General features: G+C 33.2%; 4 protein-coding genes across 8 annotated transcripts; 2 read left to right on the top strand and 2 right to left on the bottom strand.

Annotated features, from left to right (window-relative positions):
* Window positions 1-193: 193 nt before the first annotated feature.
* On the top strand, window positions 194-3,701 carry LOC149737131 (coatomer subunit epsilon-like). The gene is made up of 8 exons (XM_089876331.1): window positions 194-354; window positions 587-766; window positions 1,237-1,373; window positions 1,676-1,729; window positions 2,007-2,127; window positions 2,507-2,623; window positions 2,925-3,068; window positions 3,480-3,701. The coding sequence occupies exons 1-8, from the start codon at window positions 259-261 to the stop codon at window positions 3,522-3,524; spliced, it is 894 nt and encodes a 297-aa protein (XP_089732457.1). The 5' UTR covers window positions 194-258; the 3' UTR covers window positions 3,525-3,701.
* Window positions 3,702-4,066: 365 nt separating this feature from the next.
* LOC149737130 (rabphilin-3A-like) lies at window positions 4,067-19,592 on the bottom strand. Of its 3 annotated transcripts, XM_089876309.1 has the most exons (18): window positions 19,445-19,592; window positions 19,249-19,370; window positions 18,635-18,772; window positions 18,047-18,179; window positions 17,568-17,755; window positions 16,983-17,146; window positions 15,728-15,808; window positions 14,694-14,801; window positions 14,016-14,147; window positions 13,108-13,212; window positions 11,314-11,393; window positions 10,714-10,788; window positions 9,405-9,464; window positions 7,895-8,028; window positions 7,433-7,532; window positions 6,889-7,043; window positions 6,351-6,547; window positions 4,067-6,033 (listed from the first exon to the last, which is right to left on the bottom strand). In XM_089876309.1, exons 2-18 carry the CDS (start codon window positions 19,332-19,334, stop codon window positions 5,840-5,842), a joined length of 2,130 nt encoding a protein of 709 aa, XP_089732435.1. In that variant the 5' UTR covers window positions 19,335-19,370; window positions 19,445-19,592; the 3' UTR covers window positions 4,067-5,839. The 3 variants fall into 3 exon arrangements, with proteins under 3 accessions (XP_089732435.1, XP_089732436.1, XP_089732437.1); XM_089876310.1 differs by lacking the exon at window positions 9,405-9,464; XM_089876311.1 differs by lacking the exon at window positions 15,728-15,808.
* On the top strand, window positions 19,448-21,186 carry LOC149737129 (RIIa domain-containing protein 1-like). 2 transcript variants are annotated; one of them, XM_089876337.1, is made up of 4 exons: window positions 19,448-19,583; window positions 19,885-19,985; window positions 20,242-20,318; window positions 20,830-21,186. In XM_089876337.1, exons 2-4 carry the CDS (start codon window positions 19,890-19,892, stop codon window positions 20,945-20,947), a joined length of 291 nt encoding a protein of 96 aa, XP_089732463.1. In that variant the 5' UTR covers window positions 19,448-19,583; window positions 19,885-19,889; the 3' UTR covers window positions 20,948-21,186. The 2 variants fall into 2 exon arrangements, with proteins under 2 accessions (XP_089732463.1, XP_089732462.1); XM_089876336.1 differs by having other exon boundaries at window positions 19,475-19,608.
* Window positions 20,949-22,640, bottom strand: LOC149737128 (ankyrin repeat domain-containing protein 16-like). Of its 2 annotated transcripts, none has more exons than XM_089876325.1 (3): window positions 22,453-22,640; window positions 21,842-22,279; window positions 20,949-21,541 (listed from the first exon to the last, which is right to left on the bottom strand). In XM_089876325.1, the coding sequence occupies exons 2-3, from the start codon at window positions 22,262-22,264 to the stop codon at window positions 20,969-20,971; spliced, it is 996 nt and encodes a 331-aa protein (XP_089732451.1). In that variant the 5' UTR covers window positions 22,265-22,279; window positions 22,453-22,640; the 3' UTR covers window positions 20,949-20,968. The 2 variants fall into 2 exon arrangements, with proteins under 2 accessions (XP_089732451.1, XP_089732452.1); XM_089876326.1 differs by having other exon boundaries at window positions 22,550-22,640.
* Window positions 22,641-22,779: the final 139 nt, after the last annotated feature.

The raw sequence follows: 22,779 nt of genomic DNA, 5'->3' as shown, positions 1-22,779 counted from the left end.
CCCACCTGGCACAGTTCGCTAAATTCTCATATGTCAACCAAATTTGCCTCGCAATGCAATAACCTCTCTCATGTTATAAAAGGTGACGCGTAACTTATTTTACGAACCGATTTGTGAAACAGGTTTTAGGTTTTTTTACGCTTACTGTGTATTGAATACTAATCTTTTGAATAACCCATATTACCGAATACTTATATACTATAATTGATCTTTAATTTAGGCGCTATAGTAGCTGTACGCTTGACAATACATAAATAAATGGCACAGTCCGAAATCGATGAACTCTTTGACGTTAAAAACGCTTTTTACATCGGCTTGTACCAACAATGTATTAACGAAGCACAGAAAGTGAAGGTAACAATTTAGTTTTATTTGTTAAGTTAATGAAAACACAAATGCAACCCTTTAAATTGCAAAATGTGAGAACATGCTGACTCGAATAACATAGTGTTTCTAATTTTCTTTGCATATTATGTGTCTGATTATTAAAATATTGTTAGTTTAAACTTAAATCAAGATCTTGTTCATTATTTGTTTGCTTCTCACATTTAGTTGCTACTTATTAAAAAAATGCTTCTTATTCCAGGTCAGTTCACAACAGAAGAAGAATGAATGCGCTGTGTTCATGTACCGTGCATACATCAGCCAGCGAAAGTTTGGCGTCGTTTTGGATGAAATAAAATCTTCAGCATCTGAAGAGCTTAAAGCTGTGAGGCTTCTCGCAGATTATTTATCTAACCCTTCAAAGAAAGATGCAGTTTTAAAGGTGCGGGTTAAATTTTACTTCTCTAACAGCAGCGGATAAACTTAAAGTATATAGACCTATATAGTTTAAGTATATAGGGGTATGTTTCATCTTCAAATATCTGGGCCTTGCCAAGTAAATATTGAGGGTTAAATAACTTTACATGGCCCTCTGATGTCTGGTATTCAACTGTTCTATAGGATACTTAGTAACTTGATGCATATTAAGCTACCATTTTCAGCATACACAACCAAACAGCAATGTGTTTTATAAGTCAGCATGTTTTTGTGCAACACAACAACAAAAATAATGACATGAATTTATTGCTATCTAGCACTGCTACCATTATAGTTGTATTTTTAATATTACGTTTTATAATATAACCATAAGACATTTATACATCAACTTATAATTTATTAGTGCTGCTATTTTTAGTCTTTATTTTAAATATTTAACATTTTATAATATAACACATCGTGATCTATATACAGACTGTTGAAGAGAAGATGTCCGGTAACGTTGACATTGAAAATCTAACTCTTCCCATTATGGCAGCGAGTATTTATTATCATGAAGCAAATTACGACGCTGCTTTGCGCACGTTACATAACATGGAATCATTGGAGGCGTAAGTTCTGCAGTTTGTTAATAATTATAATATATACATTATAGGGTATTATTTGTTGTTATTGGGTGATGGGTAGTAGTGAAGATTTCCCTGTTATTTTAAACTTAAAGGGAAAATAAAGGCCAAAAAGGAAAAAGTATTACATTATATACAGTTTAAATGTTAGCAGATAAAGTAGCTGAAGACCAATACCTTGTAAATTGTAATAAACTTTGGGCTTGGACTCTGCAACTAAATCATATTTTTTATCAGTTTAATAATACTGTGAAAGTTGCATTTTGTATAACATTGTTTTGTAACAGGTCAGCTCTCACCATTCAAATCCTGCTCACTATAAATAGATTGGATCTCGCAAAGTAAGTCAAAATGTGTTTATTTATAGGTAAAACAAATATTGCGGCTAAGTAAGATTTGTGTAGCTGGTGCATACAGAATTCATGGAAACATTTTCATCTCCAGTGAAGATCCTCCACCTAAAAAGTGACTGAGATTTCTAGATTCTAAATATTCAGTTTATTCTATGCCGGTGATGTCCCGCAGTGTGGCATGCCACGGGTCCCAGTATTTAGGAAAGGAATGTTCCATTACCCCCAAAATTTTGTTGGAACTAAATATACAACTTGTACCAACCAGGAAAGAGTTGAAATCAATGATGGAAGCCGACGAGGATTCAACCCTCACACAACTTGCACAGGCGTGGTTCAATATGTCGGTTGGTGGGGAAAAGTTACAAGATGCTTACTATATATTCCAGGTGAGTGTTCATCTACACTTGTTGTCTGAATTGGCTTACATTGGGCTCCTGTCTTTATTCTATATGTGTGAGGTCCCTATTTAAGGACCTAGGTTCAGGCTACATTTGGCCCATTACCCCAACACCCAGGCTTATGTATAAGTATAATATATACTTACATAGTATATTGTTGATACTTATACGACCTGTGATGAAGCAAAGAGAAATATGGAAATAGTTAGTTGTCATTTAGCTGGTTGTTCTAGTTCGGGTAACAGGCCAAATGTGGCATAATTCCTGAGTCTTGGACTACAATCTCACCTGCAAATGCTCTGGAGTTTATAAATATTAGACACTCTTGTTTAATATTTATGGTGTAAAACACAGCATGTACTTTCAGGAAATGGCTGATAAAAACCAGAGCAGTAGCTTACTGTTAAATGGCCAGGCATCTTGTTACATGGCACAAGGTAAATGGGATGAAGCAGAAAGTGTGTTGCAGGAAGCAATGGACAAGGTTTGTCTTAAACATTCTAATATAATCATATTGGTTTAACTCTAAACTAAGCTTTGCTATCATTTTTGGAAATCTAGACTGATTTTGTACATTAAACTATACTAAATGGGTGATTGGCCAACTTTGGCCCAAATCTTTAGGCCCATGTTGTGTCACATTGTAGGACCTCACCCACATAGAAAAGAAAGTTTAACAAAATATGCTCAAGTCCCACTGCCCAAGCCGATTAACATCACTCATTTAAAAAAACATCAAAGTATTTTAAAATAAACAAAAGTAAGTAAGAGTGTTATTGTTGCAGGACAGCAATTGTCCCGAAACTCTAATCAACATGATCATGTTGTCACAACATAATGGGAAGGGTCCGGAAGTAACGAGCAGATATCTTTCACAATTGAAAGATTCTCACAGGGCACATAGGTTTGTGCAAGAACTAACTATCAAGGTAGGAATCAAGATTCCATATTATATCTTATAGTAGGCTGGGGGGAAGAAGGGACACCTTTAGCACATAATATCCAAATATTTTGATCAGGTTTTAAACAATTAACTTACGATTTTATAATTCTTTGATTGTTCTTTGTTTACTACCAAATGGGACGAGAAAATAGATTGAAAGGGATGTTATATATATTATATAAAAATGTATATTAGACATTTATAGTTGAAATAGAATTTAATGTATAGATCATATCTTTTGTATGATCTATACATTAAAAAAGTTTTGTACCTTAAACTCTGTTAGTGTAATCTAAGGGGGTTGTTTGAAATTCTTCAATTTGGTTTAACATTACAGATCTTAAAACCCAGTTTTTGGTTTTAAATTCACAACTAACTTGTTTCTTGTTGTTTTTAGGAAAACGATTTTGATCGTCTGGCTTTACAATATGCCCCTGCATGATGGAATTGGATATTAGATGATTATTTTGTATGGAATATAATGTGTAGGGTGTGATGTGCAATAAATGCAAAGTCACCTTTACATTATGTTCATGTATCATGTGTTTAATGTATGGTTATGTAATGTTGCCATGTATATATCTTGTCCTTATGGAAAATATAACAGATAGCGAAAGTACTTGCTCGGCTGTGGTAAAAATGGATTGGTTGTTGTGTGTGCTGAAGAACTGAAGATAAAGGTTTAGGGGAAACACTGTATAGTAGGGTGAAGTTCATGTTTCTATTCTAAGCCAAAAACCTGATCTGAAAATATGTGGTATTATGTGCTGACACCATTCATCTTACCCCACAGAAGAGGTGTAGGAAACACAATATATAGTAGGTTGGGATACCATATTAAAAACAGGATTAGAAAATATGTTATATATTACCCAACGTTATATATTACCCAACAGTACTACTATATTATTAATAGTAGCACAGGCATAAAATATGCCGATCAAAAAAGGGCATTAAACTGAACAGATTTCAAATAGAATCACATTTCTCACCATTTAGTTTTGTACTTAACATAATACACTATAGGCTGCATATACATTTACAATGTGACTTCTAAAAGCAAGAGTACAAAGTGACACTGAACACGGAAACACTTTTCACAGTTTTATACTTTAGTTTTGGGCAGTAAAACTGTCATTAAGCTTATTTAGATTTACAGAAAACACAGAAAAAAGGCAACAATAGTTACATTTTGCATTGGAAAATGTCATGGCACTGGATATAAGCTGGCAATCCATATAGCAGTGCTTCTTAAACATTTAGAGCCAGACCCAGACACCCATTTGATAAAACTATTATTGTGAAATTTAGTCAAAAGATGATACAGTAGAGTGCGGTAGACATGGGACACCCTTTATTCTATTTTTCCCATTCTATTTTTGATAGTGAACAAAAACCGTATCCTTACGACTCCCATAGAATGTTGTTAATAGTTTAAAACACGATCAGGATGTTTGGATAATATGTGCTAAAGATGTCCCTTCACCCCCACTCTACCATACTTAAGGGAATATTCCTGAATTGTCTTATGTTCTACAAATAAAAACAGGTTTCGAAGTTTAAGAACCACTACCATAAAAGAAATGCTGCCTATATATATAGTTATATATTGGTACTGTGTAAAGGAACATATTTAACTCACACAGACCAGAAACTGGTTGTTGTGACAACACCCATGTTTTCATCAACAGATGTGCAAATAAGCAAGTGGTAAAATGAATGAACACAATATACGTGAATGTAAAACCGGTGGAAAACTTGTTTAAAACATCAACTGTGCGAATAAAAAGAAATATTGTGCCTGAACTAAATGTAAAAAACAACTTAAATGAAATATACAGAAAACGGTGAAACATAAAATGAAAATAAACAGCAATTACAATATTGTGGAAATATAAATAAAAGCCAAACACCCAAAAAGTTAACACCAAATGTAAGTACGTGATAAAAGTGATTTTTAATTTAAAGACTTAAGATGTGCCCGCTTTTTCCATTATTTGTCAAAACTATTTTCATAAATAAATTAAAAAATCATGAACAAAATTACATTCTTTCGCAACCCTTTACACCATAATTAAACATTCAAGTAGAAATATCATATTATAATAACTACTAAAACAGCTGTTTAAATACAAAATGTGTTTGCAATAAAAGTTTGATGACAAATATATTTTAACCTGTATATTTTAAATATCACCGCTATTTATTCTAAGAGTCATATATATTACAGTGGGGGAAGACAGGACACCTTAAGCACAAAAATATCCCAAAAATGTGTTTCGGAATCTTGGGGATACGGTTTTATAATTTTTTAAATGTTCTTTGCTTACTATCAAATGGGACAAGAAAATATGATCAAAAAGGTGCCCCATCTTCCCCCACCCTACTATATATTAAGCAATATAAAATGCAACTAGGTAGTACTGACATATATGTGCACTTGAAAAATAAACTTTAAATATGAATCTAGATTTCCAATAAAACTATGTCATGGTTAAAATGTCATTATAATATTAGCTGTGTTGTATCATTTAGTAGCACCTTGTGTGTTGGGGTAATAAGCCAACTCTGGCCCAAATCTCAGGTCCCATGGTGTGCCTCACTGAAGAACCTCACCCACATAGAATAAAATGTGCATATACAATGTTTGGGCAATGAGCCAACACTGACCTAATTGCCAGGTCCCATGACATGTCCTATCACACATAGAGATGTCATGTTAAAACAATATCATAAAAACTTGCCAATCTTGAGCAGCTATGAATGTAGTTTTCTATGGAAACGTGGAGTTCTGCTTCGTCTCCCTGCTTCAGCTAGGCTGCTAATTTTCTCTGGATCGTTTGGTAATGTTAGTGAATGCCACATCTCGTGTGCTTCTTGAGGTTTCTTTACACAGTTGAACCATTGCTTTAGTTTGTCACCTTTACTGTGAATACCAAAGCACACAGCACCTGGGAGGGAGTACATAAAGTAATGCTTAGGTTTATATTTGTATGTTATGTGCTGCAATGGTAATGAACTGTATAATCAAACCCACAATGCAAGGAATTAGTACGCCAACTGTAAACTACATTCCTAGTCCCCTGCTATGCCTCGTTATAGGACCTCAACCATATAGAAAAGAATATATAACAAGTGTAGAAAAGAAGCTCACCAACATAAAACAGAAAATATAAAAAGTATAGAAAGGACCTTACCTACATAGAACAAAACTGTGGAAAACTAAAAGAATTAAATATTTTGCCTAATGTATGGAAGTATCGCTCACCAATAAGATGTTCCTTCCCAAAGGTGTCTTTGTCCCACACACTTACATCCAACGAACAATTAACAAGTTCACGGGCTTGTGCGGGCAATGGTAGCTTCATAGTTTCATTGAAAGCAGGGTTAGAGGTCTTCGTATTCTTTCGACGCTCAGTTTTCTTGAAGGTGAACTCAGAAGGATTTGCTTCTGACTTTAAGCAGCTAAAGGTCATGTAAAGTTTTTTAGGATTTATATAAAAAGTACACGTTCTCATTGAGCTTTTGACCTTTTATGAATGAATGAATAAATGAAGGTAACTTTCTTTATTTTATCGTGGCTGGGATACAATAGTCGTAACATGGGTGTTTATATAGTTCAGATAAAATAACTCCTACAAGCAGTTACTTAACTTGTGGGTCAATTGTATTTATTAAATAAATAAACAAATGTATAATGTATATTAACTATCTATATCCTAGGGTGGCCAAAAACTAACAGTCATAATAACTAGTGTGCTTATATAGATTAGATTAAATCACTCCTACAAGCAGTTCCCACTTACAGTTTAACTTGTGGGTCAATTGTGCTTGTTCTTGCAACAGGAAGAAGACTTGAACATCTGTTAATGGTTGCGACTAACATTGTATCGCGTGGTTGGTAGGATAAGGTCACCATAATCCTTCCTCTTTCACTACTATCTTCGTCTTCCTTTATATCCTGTTAAAACCAGTTTAAACTAGTTGGTCAAAAAGTGGTATATAGGTGTGGTCATTATGGAGAACCTAGTCATACATATATATATATATATATATATATATATCATGTTTTTAACTTTAATTTAGATTTTTTAATAATTCTAAGACATGCGGTTGACAATACACACACTTTGCTAAGAAAGCATGTTTGTTACTTTGTTTATAAATCATAAGACATTTTTTTGCAACACACTTAAATAAACAAAACTTCGGCACTTAACAAAAATCTTACGATTTAAAAACCTACACAACTGGTATTAGGTAGCATTTGACTCCCAACTTTAGAGTCTTTATAAATATTACAACTCCCCAAAGTTTAAGAAGAACTCATTAACAGCTTTCAAACCCGACCTGATGTTCAGTGAGTCCCATGTTGTATGTATTGGTTTGAGTTAAGTTGAAATTCTTTAATTGAATCCTTACTTCACCAATGAATTCATTATCTCCAAGTCTGATGGATAGAAGAAAATGTAAGTACAGAAAGTAAAGTACTGTAGGGTAAACATGTTAGCACCCAAAACCCATATATTTCATGCTTTCAACAATTAACAATGTCATTTTAGAGTCATGATGATGCATTTGTATAATTTTGTGAATACTCTTTGTTTAACTATCAAATGGGACAAGTAAAGGGTGAAAACATGTAACATAAATTTAACAGAAAAAGTACCCCACTTCACTATAATAAAAATAGTATGAAAAAACAATAAAATATTTCCCATCTTACCCCACCCTACTATAATAAAAATGGGACAAGATAAGGAAAATAATAAACATTTCCCATCTTACCCCACCCTACTATAATAACTTCACCTGTCTTCATCCAGGACTGTGAGACGTAAAGTTTTCTTTTGAATATCGGCGTCCGTAACCCCCCAATATGTGAGGGTTTCATCAAATGTCGGGTTCAGTGTCTTTTGTTTCGTCTTGGTCCTCATTTTAGTTGACTACATAATTAAGAAATATTGTATTATTGTCTTTATTTCTATGATTTCTGTAAGGATGATGTACTACAGTGTGACATGCCATGGAACCTAGGATTTAAGCCAGAGTTGGCGCATCACTCTATCATTTATGATAATTAAACACGTTTTCAGGTGTTGGTTTCTAATAAAAATGTACAGTTTGTGATATTAAATCCAAATCGTTTTCCACACATAATTGATTAGGCCTGGTGTTTTAATTATATAAGACTGATAATGTTATCAGGAAGAAACACATATTACAGACGGTTAAAATTATAGTATTGAGTGAGTATTTAAGTGTCACTAGGGTGAGGAAACATGAAAATAATGCATTAGAACATGTGTTAACATCTTTATCCAATCATCAAGAACACATTAATGCAACTTCATTACTATATTGTCAATTGAGATATTTGAAGGGTCTTTATTTCATTTGATTATAGAACCTATTCAATCTATAGGATATCGTAAATGGTGTAAGATGGGACACCTTAAGCACATAATATTCAAATATCCTGATCGTGTTTTAAACAATAAACAACAGTATATGAGAGTTATGAGGAGATAGTTTTATAATTCTTTCAATATTTTTTGTTTACTTCAAAAAGAAATGAGGAAATAAAATGAAAACATGTCCCATCCTACCCCAACCTATTATATAATTTATAGTAATTTATAGGTTCATTTCTACAGCCATTTAAAATATACTACATTGTAGTTAAACAACAAATCAGAAAATCAGGAAATTTGAAGCAACCATGCATTGATTTAAGCATTCATTGATTGTGTATGCTAATGGTTGAAACAAAAACAACAATATAAATAAAACAAGCACAGAAACAAATAAATCTTTCAATGGTGATTTTGTATCATATATAAACTACACTAATGCACGGCAATGGGTTATGTTAGTTCGTGGACATGTGGTAATATGGAAAATGTAATGATATTCTTTAATATGGCAACAGGGGTCTGGGATTTACCCCAGATTTAAATAAGTTATAACTTTGTTTTCAATTTTAGTTTAAATAAAATATAATTTAGACCTTTACACCAAATGTTTGCATGTTAAAGGAAATGATAAAATTTCAGTTTATTTTCTAAGTATAAATTCAGAAAGATAAAATAACTCGTGCTACATCAAATTACAATTAAAGTAAGATTTTAAAGTGGCATCTCAATCAAAAAACTCAATAAATAAAAACAACTGGTAATCTGAGCTACAAAAGCCTACTGTTTTTAACACTTTGCAATAAAAAGCTACTAATTTAAGTTACTGTTTAAGCAAAAAGCTAATAAAGATGCATGTGCCATCCATCTACACTAATAGTGTGGTATATTATAGCAAGGCATCTTGCCTTGTTATGAAACAAACTAGGAATGCTCCTTCTTTTCAGACCATTATGTAGAAAATGCACCTGGTGTATATTGTATTGAAGTGTATATGGATATTATATTAGACTTAAAGTCTAATATAGGCTACAGCAGTGCTCTTCAACCTTTTTGGGGTTGGTGAACCCCTAAAGTTGTTGCAACAAACTCATGGACCCCCGAATGCTTTAACGTAAAACTAATGACGTTTCACAATTCCCAGTGATGCAAATATAGAATTCATATGAAAAAAATTGTAGAAAAATGGCTAAACTTGTTAAAAATGTTTAAAAAACTGAATATTATTGCTGAAAATTGTTGATGTTTGTGATGCACCCTTTAATACACTTTTGTTCTGGTGCACCCCTGGCATATTTTGATGCACCCTAGGGTGCACCGTGCACACCGGTTGAAGAGCACTGGGCTACAGTATGTAGTTGTGTTGTATTACATTCTTTCTAGGTTCAACATGTATTTTTTATGTTTGTAGTGTGTAACATCTGTTTTGCAAGGTTTTTAATTTTAGTAATCTTTTAAGTCTGAATAGATATTATGAAAAGTTAGTTAAGAGTAAACACTGGTGAGGACTAAACAGTGAATGCATATATTAGTTTCACAAAACAAATTAAACAATGAGAAAATGAAAATGGTGACAGAAATGAACGGAAATATTTATATTTGATGCTTACCTCTCCGAGCTGGCAGAAAAATAAACGTATTTAAAATTTGTGATAAATTACATTGGGTAGCTGGCATTGTACATGGCTGTGTTTCATTATGTAAAGTAAATGTGCTTTGGTGCAAATACACATGAATTCTTGCCAATACAAACGTAATAATACAAACATAATACAAACATATTCCTGACATAAATGTCTTTACTTTCAAACCTTTCGGTTTAAAATATATTCAAGTACATAGTGATATTGGTTTTATTATTTTAAACTGAATATGGTCTGTTATGTTCATATTAAAACTAAATGTTCTTTTTTCATAAATGATTTAAATTTGTCTGAAATGGACTGCTCAACAACAAAGAATTTAAAGTAGGCTATTTTTTCAATAAATAACATTTTATTTAAAAGTAAATAAATGGAATAAATAATTTAAGTTAGAAATATACTGTCCCAGCCTTGAAAATGTACCACATTTCCATTATATATGGTTTCACATCCTGTGTCATGTTTGGTGTTATTTGTAAGCCTTAGTCTCAGTGGTTGTTAGTCACGTTAGGCATGGAATATTTATTCCACACTATGTTTAATAATGTATGTACATATGTATGTATGTATGTACCTTCTTGGATCCTGGTAAAAGGTGGAGCTTAACATAAGGATCAGAGAACCCGTTGATATCCATTGCTTTAAGACCCTGTGTGATAGAATTTTTTAATAAAATTAATTTGAAATACAGAAAAAAATTGAAATACAGAATTAAAATTTGCATTCAAATGTTGGAGATTTGATTTTGTTCTCTAGGTGAAACATACAATTAAGTTTAATTGTTTTTTTAATTTTGTAATTTTAAATACAGAATTAAACAAAAGCAAAAAAATTGAAAAGAGTGAAATTTAAATACTGAATTAAAACCTGGATTAAAAACTCCAATTATTTTGCTAAATCTGTAACATAAAGGAGGATTCTTTACTAATATCAAAGACAAAATTTAAAAAAAAAATAGTTTAAAATTATATGGAGTCAAAAGCTGCCATATTCTGCAGTTTTAAAAATTGATTCATAGTTTTAAAAAACTTTTATTGCAGTAATTTTCCACTTCCATTGCTACCAAATGAACCTTGCTAATTTTGCATTCAACTTATTATTAAAAACATCAGTCATAACTTATGAACAAAGGGTTTATTATGCATCAACAATGGCTATTGTTAAGTTTAATTACCCTTGCGCGGATCACAGTGACATACAATGCAAGCTTGTGGGAGTCGTGTAGTAGGGTGAACTCCAAACTACCAAGGCCAGCTGTAATATACAATCAGGTTATCTATTGGGTATAATATGCATACACAATAGTAACTGCTCTATGATATGCATACAATGAACAATAAAGTTAGCCATTGAGTATAATGTATAGTAGGGTGGGGGAAGACAGGACACCTTTAGCACATAATATCTAAATATCCTAATCGTTTTTTTAACAATTAACATCGGCCTATTGGAGTCGTGCGGATACGGTTTAATAATTTTTTGAATGTTCTCTGTTACTACAGAATTGGACGAGAAAATGGAATGAAAAGATGTCCCATCTTCCCCCACCCTACTATATATATAATACCAAGTTACCAGCTGCCCCATAATATGCATCTAATATACAATAAGGTTAGCATTGAGTAGCTTATAATTGGGTAGCACATACAATAGTAACTGCTCTATGATGTACATATATTATGCAAATGAGGTCAGCAATTGGATATAATACTACAACACCAACTGCCCCATGATATGCATGTAATATACAATAAAGTTAGGCATTATGTATAATGCATATATAATACCAACTGGGCTATATTATGAATATAAAATGAGGTTACCCACTCAGTGTAATACACATACTTTAATACCAGCTGTTGGACATAATGCATGCAATAGCAACTGGCCAAGATGCGCATTAATAAAACTTGGGATGCAAAATACATTTGTGGTCTTTAACGGCTTAACGTGGTTAACAAATAATTAAAATTACATAAAGGGATATAGGAATTTCAACAAATAAAGTGTAATGTTATTTTTCCATGTATCATCAGAAAATATGGTATCATACACATGGTATATAAAACTTTCATTTTTTTAAACAGTTGTATAATGCCCGGTAGCAGAAGTAACAAACAATTCAATGCAAGGTGCTTTGTATTCAGGTTAATAATGGTCACTGGTAAGAAACAGGAAGGAAGAAGTACAGTAGCATCACCTACAAAAGGCTGCATGAAATGACTCCTAGCCATTTTAAGTTTACCAACAGCTACAACAGCCATGGTAAACAATAAACATAAGCATAATCTTGGCTGAATGAATATACAAAACCAGACTCGGCTTTTATCGCAGTTTTTGTTTTATATAAACAGTGGGGTTACTAGTTTTTATCCAATATATTTGACTGTATTATAAATATTTTTTGCTGGTAAAGTAGTAAAATAGTTTTGTTGCAAGTAACTTACTTGTCAGTACAGATTGTAAAGTAGTATATTGTTACGCCTGCTACCAGGTATAATGTAAATAACCTTTGCGGCCTAATGATGTCTTTAGCAGACGAAATGCCGGAAATACACAACATTTTTATACCAGACAAGATGCTAAAAGATTATCTATTCAATAGTAAAGTAATTATTGCCTTCCTATTAAATGCAACACCAATTAATAAAAGTTAGACTCAACCTGTTGAATGGCAGACGAAACCTCAAAAATATACTATGTTTTTATACTAAATGAGATGTTAAAACATTTTTTTAATAAAGTAGTAATTTTCCCATTATTGCTTTATGTGTCACTAAATGCAATAAGAATCAATAAAAGTTAAGACTCCATATTACTTAGAATACCTGTATTTTCAGTAACAATTTCATTTTTTGCATTTGTTTCAACAATATAGCTTTTATGAAGTAACAATTTCCATATTATTGTCTTGTGTTTTACCTAATGCAATACAAATCAATGAAAAGCAGGTTCAATATCAAAATACCTGTATTTTCAGTAAAAGTTTCATTTTTTGCATTCGTTTCAACAATATAGCTTCCTCCATCGACACCACTTGAATGTAAACTCCACATGTCTGGGTTGTTGGTGCCTGGAATATAGTTTATGTGTGAAAGATGTTTATATGCGCAGCAATAAACACTTAGCCGCAATTGCCCCGGACCAGTGGTCACTTATGGGCTGTCAAAATTGTCAGCCAAAACCATACATAAAAAATAAAGTGCAATACAGGGTCAACCTTAAGTTGGCACGAGGTGTATGGAAAATAATATCTGTGTTATAACAATTGTTGTTTTCCAGCCATGTGAGGATAAACCCACTTCTAAGTTACCGCGTATGTAACATTGTGAGTGCGTTTGTTTTGTATGGCTGACAATTTTGACAACCCATTGAATGTAATGTAATGAATGACCCATTAGTGACCACTGGGTTGGAGCAGCTGCTGTTTACAGGTTATCTTAACAGACAACAACAGCCATTAATCATATCTTCTAGTCAATCATTGCCAGACAAGATAAGACAACTAGACAAGCGTTTACAAATGTTGGTGATGGTAAATTTTCATTCCACTCAACACAGTTATACTACAGCAGTCATTTCAAACTTATTTAGATTTGGTTTGAATCTTTTAAAATTTCCCGATACCCTTCACGGTTATCAATTGTATATTATATGTAGTACTTTGTGTATGGTTCAATAATTGGCATACTCTCAGTGACCCCTGAAGTTCATTATGCCCACCAGTTTAAAAAGCTCTAAACTAGAGTTCAAGAAATAACAATACATACCATCTGCTGCGCAACACAGCCTTTAAATTAATGTACACACTGTCACATCAGAGCTGTTATTGAACTGCGTTAATGAATTTACTAAAAATAAAATAATTCTATTCACCAATGTCTTCTATTGATTTATCTCCAACAGATTTCTTATGCTGTCGGTTCCTGGTGCCAGAAATTCTACGTTTCCTTGCCCCACCTGGTACATTGAGACTGTTTTCACTGCCCGATAACGCAGCAAACCCATCTGTGAGGAAATATAAAGAATATTATAATGAGTGAATGGGTAATTAAACAGTTAACGTCATGCCCTTATGTCTTGCAGATAAAGATCATTTTATAAAAAAGATTATTAAAAAAAAGTCATTTTATAAAAATTCCATAAGGTCTGTTTAAGAATTATAACATGCCACGCAACAACAACAACAAACATATTATAAAGGATATTTAGCAGTTGTTGTTCACAGATCAGAAAACTTGGCGGTTTAATATCATGTTAAAAATGCCATGTAATAAACATATATAATAAACAAACTTCAGAAACAGGTTACAATATATGTTTTAGCACCTCAGTTTAACACAGAAAACAGCTTTTACCCTGCTTAGGTGTCATGTGCTCAATAGATTCAAAGCAATAACCTAACGGTACATTACAAAAAAATGTATTCAACTGAACAGAACACAATATGATGCCCAATCCATCAAAAGACAGTTTACTTGGAAAATCATTTGAACTAAGCTGTGTGGATTATGGATTTAAGTCTAAGCTGTTTGTATTGGAAGTTGTATTTACTTGAGCGCGCTGGATTATTATCGAACAAAATTTGCTCCGATCTTCGGCTAGAAGCGTCGTTACTGTTTGTGTAACTTGTGCTGCTTGTGATGCTCGCTGAATCGCTTTCTGTAAAACATACTTTGGGTTAGATATTAAAATAAAGTTAAAAAAATTAAAACTTTAAATGATTTTAATTAACACTTGGTTTAAATTAAAAAAAAAAAATTTTTTACCTGATAATTTTGTTTTTAGAAACGTAATTTTAGAAAAAGTGGGAAAATGAAAATAACACCCACTTTAAATTAATGGTTGTATAATAAAAATTCAACTTTTTTCAATACATGAATACAAACCTTAAGGTGGTTTAAAAGAGCTTTGTAAAAACAGCTTTATCTTTAACAAAGAGTTATGGTGGAAGCAAAGGTCTGCACTCAAGTATTCAAATGTCAAAATTATGTCGTTATTCCAACAAATGGCGCATTAAGAGCTTTTAGAAGGCGCTGTGATTTTCAATGTGACCTTAAGTCTTGTTTACTTTGACAATGAGAGATAAATGGAGAAATTTTTATCCTAATACAACTTAACAAAGCAATGTGTTTACTTCCACACACCATGTTACGTAACATACAATATGGTTATACTGTTATACACCTTATATGGAACAGAACACCCGTGTTATAACAACTGAAAGTTACATAACATACAATATAGTAGTTAGACACCTCATGCCATGCTGACAGTTTTCCAGTAATATTTTAAAGGCATTGTAAAAAACGCATAAAATATGGTGGTAATTAAAATAAATAGAATTATATAACCATATCTTCATGACTCTAAAAGAGAGTTAATTGTGAAAAAACACAAATAGGAAATATGTAATTTTATGTGCTAACTAACAATATCCATTTTACCCCACAGTACTTGTGTTGTATATATTAAATTGTGTGGCTACATTTCAGATATCTGACTACATCCAAGAAGTATGGGATATTAATTATTTGCTAACGGTATCCATCTCGCTTCACAGTACTTATATATAAATATTAAATTACTTTTGTAAAAGCTTGCAGGTTTTCCGAAACTTGAAATATCGCTGCTGTCCGAACTCTCACTGCTGGACGACCTTCTTCGGACTGATTGAAACAAAATTACAAATTTCCAAAAATTATTTTTTACAAGTTCAGGTTTTGAACCAGGTGTCAACAGTGCGACAAAAAAATTAATTATATATATATATATATATATAATATATTTTTTAAAATTATGTTCGTTACCAATTTTAAATTTATGTATGTAAGAAATGTTTAAAGATATTAGAACCAAAGGTCTTCCAATAAAATTCACTTATATTTAAACTGAAACTTTATGTTATATATTAAACATTAAATTTTTTAATGTACATTAATCATGTTATCTGCTTTGTAGTAAGGGCCATTAAATTTAGATAACTTAACACAGTTATAAAATAAGTTATAAAAGGGTTGATTAATCTTATAACAGTAATATGCGCTACACAAACATATACAAATTTGAAATATAGATTTTGACGCATCTCAGTGCACACAGGTAAACAAAATATCTCATATTTATTGATTAAATAATCCGTGGCATTAGTTTAGGCTTACAAATTGAAGCTAAAATCAATAAATGTGATATGGCTGTTAAACCATTGATCACTAGTGACAGTGTATGCTAAATATGTTAAAGACAGAAAATGTGTTTTTGAAGCTAAAGAATTTAAAAAACATATTAAATAAAAAAATTAAAGGTCCTACAGCGTGACACAACATGGGACCTGGAATTTAAGCCAGAGTTAACCCTTTATTTCCATAAAAGTAGTTTAACTATAATTTAATCCTAAAACTGAAGTAAAATACAGCCATCAGTATAAAGTATTTTACTACATAAAGAAAATGTCTGCTAAGGACCAGTAGTAATATATTCCTACAGGCAACATGCTGTGTTATTGTATTAGTTGCCTAGCCTCAAGCTGCTTAAGGGCCAATAAGAAATAAACAAAGTTTAATTGCTTATCACCACAGGGCATGCTAGTAATACATGGAAGCAATGGTTCCATAGCTAATATGTGAGCATTGGCAATCTTGGAAAGCTTAAAACTACAAACACATTGCATTATACATGCTGCGGGCAAAACAAGATTTATTTTATTCAAAGCTGGCAAGGCAGTGGAAATAAAGCTGTCAAATGGATTGCTTTCCAAAAAGAATTAAAAATTAATAAGACCACAGATTTTGACATGTATCTAACAACCTATGCAACATATGGGAAACAACTCATAAACCTTACCCATATATTTATGTTGTGTGTATGTAGATGTAGGTGTTGTAGCAAAGTCTTTGGTTGGCTTATGCATTGGAGATCCAGGGGATTGAGGGATAATGGTGCTACCTAACGTACGGATCGGGAAGTTTTGGTTCATCCCATTAGATGTCTGTTCTGGCAGTATATACCTGAAAAATTATTGCAATAACTGCATCTACTTTATAAATTTATGTGTTGTACAATTTTGTTTTACATTTTTAGTTTATAACATTTTTTTTAGTTTTATTGTACTTTACCAAAGCTTTTGTTTTTCAAATATATGTACATAATAATGTATATTTATTATAAAACATTAGATGTTCCTTTAAAATCTGGAGTGCCATCCTGGGTGTTGGGGTAAGAGGTCAACTCTGGCCTAAAAGTGCATCACTGTAGCACCTTAGTCCCTTACTCATAAATAATCATTCTCAAAATAACATACTGGGCAAGATGGCACAAGGTGTATGAAACAGAACACCCGTGTTATAACAGCTGTTGTTTTCCCAGCCACGCGAGGATAAAGCAAGTTACATTTATTCACACAAAATAAACCCAAATCCCCTTAAATACCTTGGCAAGCTTTGAAAGAACCAAGCACCCGATCTTTTCCACAACTCCCTGCCCTCACTGCATATCTTACAAAGCCATTTGGTAGTTGAAGACTTTCGGTTGCTGCTCCTTCCACGGCTGCTATCCATTGAGTGTGATCCACGTATTAAATGGGGGGAAAATTCAACAGAACATTTGCTGCATACATTCTAAAAATGTTTTATTTTAAAAAATTTTACGGAGTACTTTTTTTTAAGTATGGCTGATAATTTGGATTACTGAGTTGGAGCAATTGCTGTTAAGTTTCTTGCCCAAGGATACATACGCCAAAAATGATAGCAGCACAAGCCTTGAACCCATTACCTCTGGGTTTAAAAGGTGCGGTAACCACTTTACCACACTCGGGTACTACTAATGGCAGTGTAAAGAATAAACAAATCAATTTAAAATATATTAATCTTTTCAATATGAATTTAATCCATGGGAGTAATGGCACCCACCTTTTTACAATCCACACAAACAAATGAAGAAGCTCCCATTAGCTTCCCAAATGCCTCAGCACATAATATACATCGTAAGTTCCCGTCACCAGCTGAATTACTTCTCATATCATCAAGTCTGTGCACCAGCTTTCTGTAGAGGGTTTGAAAAATCATTAAAAATGAATAATATAAAATGCAAATTAAATAACAAAACATATTTCTAATTACAAATCAGTGTGTTTAACAATTACGATTAACAAAATTTAACAAATACCATTTCCTACACCACTAGTTTAGAATACATTATTAAAGGTGTAGCTTTTATGGGCTAGTACATTCATAATCGAACATACATTTAATCACATCAATGCACATTTAAAACATGCTAATCAATACAGTATATATAACAAAATAGGAGTTACATTAAAAGTATTTTAAACACTACACACATACCCAAACGAAGTATATTAAGACAAGACCCGCAGCGTAGCAGGCCATGGGTCCTAGGATTTGGTTAAGATTGGCCACTTACTCCAAGGTGGACAATACAGGCTTGGCATATCACCACAATGTTAGGATATAACACCAAGGTTTTATTCTACTTACCCCACTCGTTTTTGCTCCGCTTGATCCATGTTTTCTGCTCTTTCTATGACTTGACGTATCTTCTTTAATTCCTCATCATTAAGCGTGCTGGATCGCCTCTGTCGGTCAGTTTGTGCAGCTCTAACTGACCACCCAGCTCTGAAATTAAGCATACGGTTAACTTAAATTAAGTTTATTCCATTTTTGGTGAGGTCCTACACGGTGGCTGCCCATGGTAGTGGGGGTAAGATCCTATGAATAGTATGCAGTGGGGCCTGAAGTAAAGTGCTACATAGTGGCATGGCATGGGTCATTTTGTCCAGGTCCAACTGACCATTTTGCTATGACATGAAATATATTGTTGGTTTATTAAAGTTGTTTAGATTTTAAAGGGGGGCACATTTAATACGATTTTAATAAGTTGATTATAAACACTAAATAGGGATTTTTTAATATGATTTTTATTAAGAAAACTATAACATATATACATATTAAAATTAAACTAAAAGAAAAACAATAATATTATTAAAAATGTGGAACAAATATAAAACATTCCAGCTAATCTGTCAACAAACAAGATTAAACTCATTAATAATTCATAAGGTTAACAATCTGCAAGATTTCGAAATAATTACCGTAGTTTTGAGCGTAGAGTTAGTTGACGATCAGATGGGCAAACCCAAGCATGCTGTGCTGCGTCTTCTGCGTTTCCCGTAAGCATTTTAGAGCGGAGGTATTACAACCATAAACCAATCAACTAAAACCAGATTTGTTTTAATTTTCCGCAATATATAGTTAGAAATTTGACCGCAATTTTAAAATAGGACTTACCCAACGTTTATCCATTATCCGAGTCATCTTCTTCCTGCTGTGTCTTTAGAAACCACACTGCTCTACTACACGTCTCTTCATTGCTGTACTTCAGAAAGACGCTACTTTTCTCTCTTCGTGATGTGCCGCGCGTAGTATGGTTGGTTTTGTTTATGCCCCGCAACGTGTGTAACGTGTTTCTATTTATAAACTAAAACCAATTTCTGTTAAACTAACATAGAGAACGTGCATATTTTTAGCAGAAAACTCCTTTCTCTATAAAATTACTTGGATTTAACCTAAATAGCCGAATGTTTAAGCAACGCACCCCGATTGTTTAACACGAGTTACAAATATATGTTATTTCTACATAGTGACGACTTGCAGCTTGGTAACGAAGGTACGCTAACAAAAAAAACATAATTTCGTCCAAATTGAAATAAATTTCCCCAATTTTAAAGCCGAAATGGCAAGACCACAGCGGTTTCCGCCTCATGGAATGGAAGATTATGATCTAGGAGCTTTATCAGACGAACAACAAGCAACTTTGAGCAGTTTTAAGGTGAAAATATTGTTCGCATATTGCCAAATACCTTTATTACTACGTATATGTTATTATTACAAAACTGCATATATGTTCGTTTTAAACTTATTCTTTATCGACGTTTTAGGGGTTACTAATTATATTTGAATAAAAGTCTTATAATAAACCTATGAATGTATATATTTTTTGTTCGATCATATATACTTCTGATTCCAACAAACTTTGTTTGTTTTTATGTGGATTAAATATTTTATTTAAATATGATTATGCACAGATTAACACACGAATGCAAAATGAAGATTATTTAAGAACTCATCCAGAAGTTGATGTTTTGATATCTGGATTTTTAAGGTAAAACCAATATATTGTGTGAGTTGTAATGTAAATAAAAATGCTCTTGAATGTAACTTACTTTATCCTCGCGTGGCCGGAAAACGACAGTCGTTATAACACGGGTTTAACACCTCGTGCCAGCTTACGAGTTACCATGTATGTTACTTTGTGGGTAATTATTTTTTGGGGGATTTTTTTCATTTTTTTATGTATGGCTGATAATTTGGACAACCCATTAGTGACCACTGGGTTGAAGCAATTGTCGTTAAGTGTCTTGCCCAAGGACACATACGCCCACAATGGTAGCAGCGACGAGCCTTGAACCAATTACCTAATGGTTACAGGCAAGCGCGCTAACCACTACGCCACGGCGCCGGACTCTTCTAGCAATAATTTGGCTGACCAACATTTCAATATCCCATTCAAGTCGTCTTTATCAGGGCGAAATAACAAGCAATAAATGTGAAAAAATTGGTTCGAACTATGCCCAATCAACATGAATTCCTAAGTTTTGATATCTTTATTACAGAGAACTTCTTCTAAGACGACCGAACCATGTACGAGAGTTTGCGGCTGCTTACTTCATCAACCCAGACCTGCCAGCTGCAGTGAAAGAAAAAGTCGCACAAAATCAGAACAAATCATAAATACTTGGCACCAATTTTTATTTATGAGAATTTAAACGTCTTTTTACTTTTTATTTCATGTGGTTTCCGGCCAGTATTGTCCAACGCACTCACATCTGCACCAAGTTTTATTAAACACTCAACAGCTTCAACTGAATCTGCTTTATAAGCAAGATGCAGAGCAGTTTGACCTTTAAAACCATTTTCAACTTTAATTCTTTCATTTATATCGCAATTATAAGACTCGACCAAATGTTGAATTGAAACGCTCTGGTTAGCTTCGGCAGCAATATGTAGGCAATTTCTTCCCATAGAGTCAACATCAAACAACGACAATCCACATGAAGCTATGTAGTCAATAGTAGCAACACTTCCACTACGCACACCATCCATTAGAGCAGTGCTTCCGCACACATCTCTTGTTTCCAGACTCAATTTTGCAGTGTTGACCAGAAATTTTAAGACTTCAGTTTTCCCATGCAAGGCAGAAGTGTGTAGTGGGGTCCTTCCATTTGTACTTACTGTGCTGGCAATACAGGGTTCTGTGTCAAACAAATACTCAATAATCTCCATATCACCTTCACGACAAGCAATATGGAAGCAGTTCCAACCATCCTGTGTTAATACAATGAAGTTAATGGTAAATTAAATCAAGAACAGGTTCAGTACTTAGGTAAGGGTCAGATTTAGTAGAAAACTAGAATGAATGAAAAGTTACTTTGTCCTAGCATGGATAAGCAATGTCAGTCATTATAACATGGGTGTTCTGTTTCATACACCTCGTGCCCACTTACAAGCACAACACACCTAACTTAGTGGGTTTAACTTGGCTTTGAATGCACAGTTAGTGCGAAAATGACATTCTATGAGACTTTTACCAACACCATTGCTATACTTAATTTACCACATAAATACCTTATTGACTAAGTGCAATTTGGCACCGGCATTTACCAATGCTGTTACACAGGGCAAGTTGTTGATTTTGGTGCACGCCATCATTAGAGGGGTCCAACCTGCTTTCTTCAAAGGATCCACATTTACTTCATTTTTGAGCAAATATTTAACGACATTGGCACGGCCATTACAAGCAGCTTCATGTAGTGGGGTTTTCCCATCTAAATTAACTGGACTTAAAGTCACATTCCAGCAGGTATGGGAAGTTTTTAACATCCCTAATTTTCCATGTCTGCACATCATATGGACAGGAAAGTCCCCAGATTTCTGATGAGGTGTTTGAAGCAGCTCTGTGACATCACAGTCAGTTTCAGAAAGGAGAAACTTATTAAATTCCTCTGTATTAGAATGTTGTATGATCTTCCAAAGACGACTTTGTGCCATTGGTGTAATTGGGAACTGAAATGCATATATAAGTTAATAAAGTAACAATAAATGTTCTGCCTTTGTAGCATTACCAATGTGTAAATACACAAAACTAGATACTAACATGAAAAATTAATATAATAAAAACACTAATTTTATAATGAACAAAAAGAGCACTTTTTAAAACATGGGTAAAAGCATCTAACCTTAAGAAAGTTGGTATCTAGTTGTTCGCATTATCAAAGTCATCAATTTTTTGTTTTAACAGTTCCACATTGGCCTTGTGTTTCATGAGAAATTCACCTTCAAAATGAAATACAGGGATCTCGTATTTATATAAATCCCACCACTTCTTGTTTTCAGGCTCAGTAATGTCAACAGATTCAAGATAAAACTGAAATGTAAAAAATGACTAATTTCATGCCTTTCGTGTATTTGTATAGACAAAAACAAACAAACGTAAACACAGCAGTATAGATTAAATAAAATTACTTTGCATGCAAGTGGGGCCTATGTGGCCATGGTGTACAACT

This window comes from Ciona robusta, chromosome 4 (assembly GCF_009617815.1).
Source record: "Ciona robusta chromosome 4, ASM961781v2".
Lineage (NCBI taxonomy): Eukaryota > Metazoa > Chordata > Ascidiacea > Phlebobranchia > Cionidae > Ciona > Ciona robusta.
This window is presented reverse-complemented; position numbering and strand designations above follow the sequence as displayed.

What these genes read in the sequence shown, in the direction of transcription:
- LOC149737129 (XM_089876336.1), top strand. Translation starts at nt 19,581, where the DNA reads ATGGTTGGTTTTGTTTATGCCCCGCAAC. An exon ending in TTTTGTTTATGCCCCGCAAC is followed by an intron (nt 19,609 to 19,884) that starts GTGTGTAACGTG and finishes CCAATTTTAAAG; the next exon opens with CCGAAATGGCAAGACCACAG. An exon ending in TTGATATCTGGATTTTTAAG is followed by an intron (nt 20,319 to 20,829) that starts GTAAAACCAATA and finishes TCTTTATTACAG; the next exon opens with AGAACTTCTTCTAAGACGAC.
- LOC149737131 (XM_089876331.1), top strand. Translation starts at nt 259, where the DNA reads ATGGCACAGTCCGAAATCGATGAACTCTTTGACGTTAAAAACGCTTTT. An exon ending in ACGAAGCACAGAAAGTGAAG is followed by an intron (nt 355 to 586) that starts GTAACAATTTAG and finishes TTCTTATTCCAG; the next exon opens with GTCAGTTCACAACAGAAGAA. An exon ending in TGCAGGAAGCAATGGACAAG is followed by an intron (nt 2,624 to 2,924) that starts GTTTGTCTTAAA and finishes TTATTGTTGCAG; the next exon opens with GACAGCAATTGTCCCGAAAC.
- LOC149737128 (XM_089876325.1), bottom strand. Translation starts at nt 22,264, where the DNA reads ATGGCACAAAGTCGTCTTTGGAAGATCATACAACATTCTAATACAGAG. An exon ending in AATTGCACTTAGTCAATAAG is followed by an intron (nt 21,542 to 21,841) that starts GTATTTATGTGG and finishes GTATTAACACAG; the next exon opens with GATGGTTGGAACTGCTTCCA.
- LOC149737130 (XM_089876309.1), bottom strand. Translation starts at nt 19,334, where the DNA reads ATGCTTACGGGAAACGCAGAAGACGCAGCACAGCATGCTTGGGTTTGC. An exon ending in ACTCTACGCTCAAAACTACG is followed by an intron (nt 18,773 to 19,248) that starts GTAATTATTTCG and finishes GCTTAATTTCAG; the next exon opens with AGCTGGGTGGTCAGTTAGAG. An exon ending in TGGGACTCACTGAACATCAG is followed by an intron (nt 7,044 to 7,432) that starts GTCGGGTTTGAA and finishes TGGTTTTAACAG; the next exon opens with GATATAAAGGAAGACGAAGA.